Source organism: Microtus ochrogaster, chromosome 15, assembly GCF_000317375.1.
Source record: "Microtus ochrogaster isolate Prairie Vole_2 chromosome 15, MicOch1.0, whole genome shotgun sequence".
NCBI lineage: Eukaryota > Metazoa > Chordata > Mammalia > Rodentia > Cricetidae > Microtus > Microtus ochrogaster.
The window spans coordinates 22190682-22193723 of record NC_022017.1 but is presented as its reverse complement, the minus strand read 5'-3'; the positions used below and the strand labels follow the sequence as shown (position 1 = coordinate 22193723).

General features: G+C 45.6%; 1 protein-coding gene across 1 annotated transcript in view; it reads left to right on the top strand.

Moving 5' to 3' along the window:
* Mov10l1 (Mov10 like RISC complex RNA helicase 1) overlaps positions 1-3042 on the top strand; it is an 82837-nt gene that overhangs the window by 78374 nt on the left and 1421 nt on the right. Inside the window, exon 23 of the mRNA XM_013348818.2 lies at positions 2564-2671. Coding sequence (XP_013204272.1) covers positions 2564-2671 — 108 coding nt within the window. The remainder of the gene's footprint in view (positions 1-2563; positions 2672-3042) is intronic.

Genomic DNA, 3042 nt, shown 5'->3' with positions numbered 1-3042 from the left:
TTTGTAGACCAGGCTGGCCTCGAACTCACAGAGATCCGCCTGCCTCTGCCTCCCGAGTGCTGGGATTAAAGGCGTGCGCCACCACCGCCCATGTATTTCCTTTTAAAAAATACCCTCAGTGTTTTTTGTTTCATTATTATTCTGTGGGTTTTTTTTAATATTTACAAGTATTTTGCCTACATATATGTCTATGTGCCACATTATTTCTTGCTGTCCAATAAGGCCAGAACAGGGTGTCAGATCCCCTGGGACTGGAGTTATACATGGTCTGAGCCTTCATGTGGGTGCTGAGAATTTGAACCTGGGTCATCTGGAAGAGTAGTCAGTGCTTTTAACCACTGGGCCATCTCTCCATCACCCTGTCCTACCTTTTTATCCCCATATCCAGCTCAGAATGTAGCACATATGGACACATATAACTCTTACAGTGTCACTCATTTGCCAAGAGAAAGCAAGTAACCTTTGCATTGATGGTCAGATCTGCTGATAGCAAGAAACAAGCTTGTCTATGGTGGAGACACAGGATTTTAATTCCAGCACTGGGGATGTAGGCCAATGGTTCTCTGAGTTCAAGGCCAGCCTGGTCTACAGAGTGAGTTCCAGAACAGCCAGGACTACACAGAGAAACCCTATCAAGAGAGAGAGAGAGAGAGAAGCCATCACTCAGATGTCTGTTTGTCACAGCCTGGCGCAGTTGCCCTGTGTAGCCTTGCTGGAAGGAGCCAGAAAGGCCGAATCCTCCAACACGCCCCCATGGGACCTTTGCATTGGCATCACTGATGCCAAGCTGCAGAGGTATAGTCTGAGAATGGTATATCACTGTGATCAAGCAACTATAACCTAGAACATGCTTCTCAAATCCCTTGCTTGTTCTCACATGCAGGTTTGAAGAAGAGGTTTGAAAATTTTTAAATGTAGGGCAGGGCTGAAGAGATTGTTCAGAGAGAGGTTAATAGCACTGGCAACTCTTCCAGAGGTCCTGAGTTCAGTTCCCAGCAACCACATGGTGGCTCACAACCAAGTGTAATGAGACCTGGTGCATGCAGGAATACATACAGGCAGAACACTTTATACATAATAAATACTTTTTTTATTTTTCCATTCAAATATTTACACTTCCTTCCCTCCTCCCAATCCCCTCCTGCCCCCCTCCCCCTCCTCTCTCCACCTCCCTGCTTGAGAGAGGGCAGGGAACCCTACCCTGTGGGAAGTCCAAGGCCCTCGCCCCTATATCCAGGCCTAGGAAGCTGTGCATCCATATAAACGAGGGTCCCAAAAATCCAGAACATGCAGTAAAACCAAGTCCCAGTGCCTTTATTAATGACTTCTCAGTCAGCCCTCATTGTCAGCCACAATCAGAGAGTCTGGTTTGATCACATTCTCGTTCAGACCCCGTCCACCTGGATTTGGTGAGCTCCCATTAGAACAGGCACACTGTCTCAGTGGGTGGACCAACCCCTCGCAGTCCTGACTTCCTTGCTCATCTTCTCCCTCCTTCTGCCCTTCAACTGAACCTTGGGAGCTCAGTCTGTTGCTCTGATAAGGGTCTCTGTCTCTATCTCCATCCATCGCCAGATGAAGATTCTATGGTGATATTCGAGATAATCATAATATTTTTTAAAATGTAAGACAAGAAAAAAGTTCTGAAGACTGAAGCCGGCACTGAACTTGAGCATCATTAAGAACTGAGGTTCTCGGGCTAGAGCAAAGATTTGTGAGCCACAGCAGAGCTCCACTAACTTTAGACCACAAAAGCAGAGTGGGTCACAGTGACAAGAGAGTGGGGAGATGTTACTGGTGGTGTCCCAGGCTTTGCCTATGGCCACGTGGCCCCTGTGTGCCTTCCTAAGGATCACATGCAGAGACTTTTTGGGAATTTGTAGTGATTTGAAGGAGAATGGCTCCTAGAGGCTCATCTTTCTGAATTGTTGGTCCCTATTTGATAGAACTGTCCACATTCTAATGTTCTATTCTTCCAAAGTTCAACAGAATTATCCATTTAGCTGTGCTTATAGCATGCTGACACTTCTGTAGCCCACAGTTCCAAAAATGTTGTGAATTCTTCCTGCAAACCAACTTGCAAAGGCCCGAGATGCCATGGTCAGGTTTAGTCATAGCAATGACCACACTTCTCTCATACCAATTTTCTGTATTAGTTACTCGCATGTCACTTTGAGACACCTGACAAAAACAACTCAGGGAGGGAAGGACTTATTCTGGCTCAGATTTGAGAGGATCTCGGTCCATAATGGTGGGGAAGACATGGTAAATAACTTAATTCCTGCCAACGGAACATGTGGCAGAGACTGTTCATCACAGGACTGGAAAGCAGGGCTGGAAAGGCCCTTCAACAGCCTTCAGAAGCCTACTCTGTCAACTGGGCCCCACTTTCTAAAAGTTACACAGCTTCCCAAAATAGTGCCACCAGCTGTGGACCAGGTGCTCAAAAGTATTAGAGGAAGTGTGTTTCAGACCCAAACCATAGTAGTATTTGGGTTAACTGTTATAGGTATATATCTTGATTTTTACAATGTTATTTTTAATCTTATAACCTGTTTTAAAGGTGGAGAAAATAAAAATCCTTCTGCGGAATGTGGATTTGACTGACATAAAGGTTGGCTCAGTCGAGGAGTTCCAGGGGCAAGAATACTTGGTCATTGTCATTTCCACTGTAAGTTCTCTGTTTGTGGTCAGCTGACATATGCTTGAAATCTCTGGTTATTTAATGAATGACAGATACACTCAAATAAAATGGTAGAACCTAGTTCACAGTATAACAGACTGCACTGCAGGCTAGAGACTCTGGTACTAGACTCCAAAAGTGTTTTAGTGTTTCCAAAAGTGGTAACTATACTACATTGTTTAACAAAACCCCAAGATCAAACCAGGTGGTGGTGGCAGAGCACACCTTTAATCCCAGCACTGGGGAGACAAAGGCAGGTGGATCTCTGTAAATTCAAGGCCAACCTCGTCTACAGAGTGAGTTCCAGAACAGGCCCCAAAGCTACGGAGAAACCCTGTCTCAGAGAGGCGGCGGGGGGG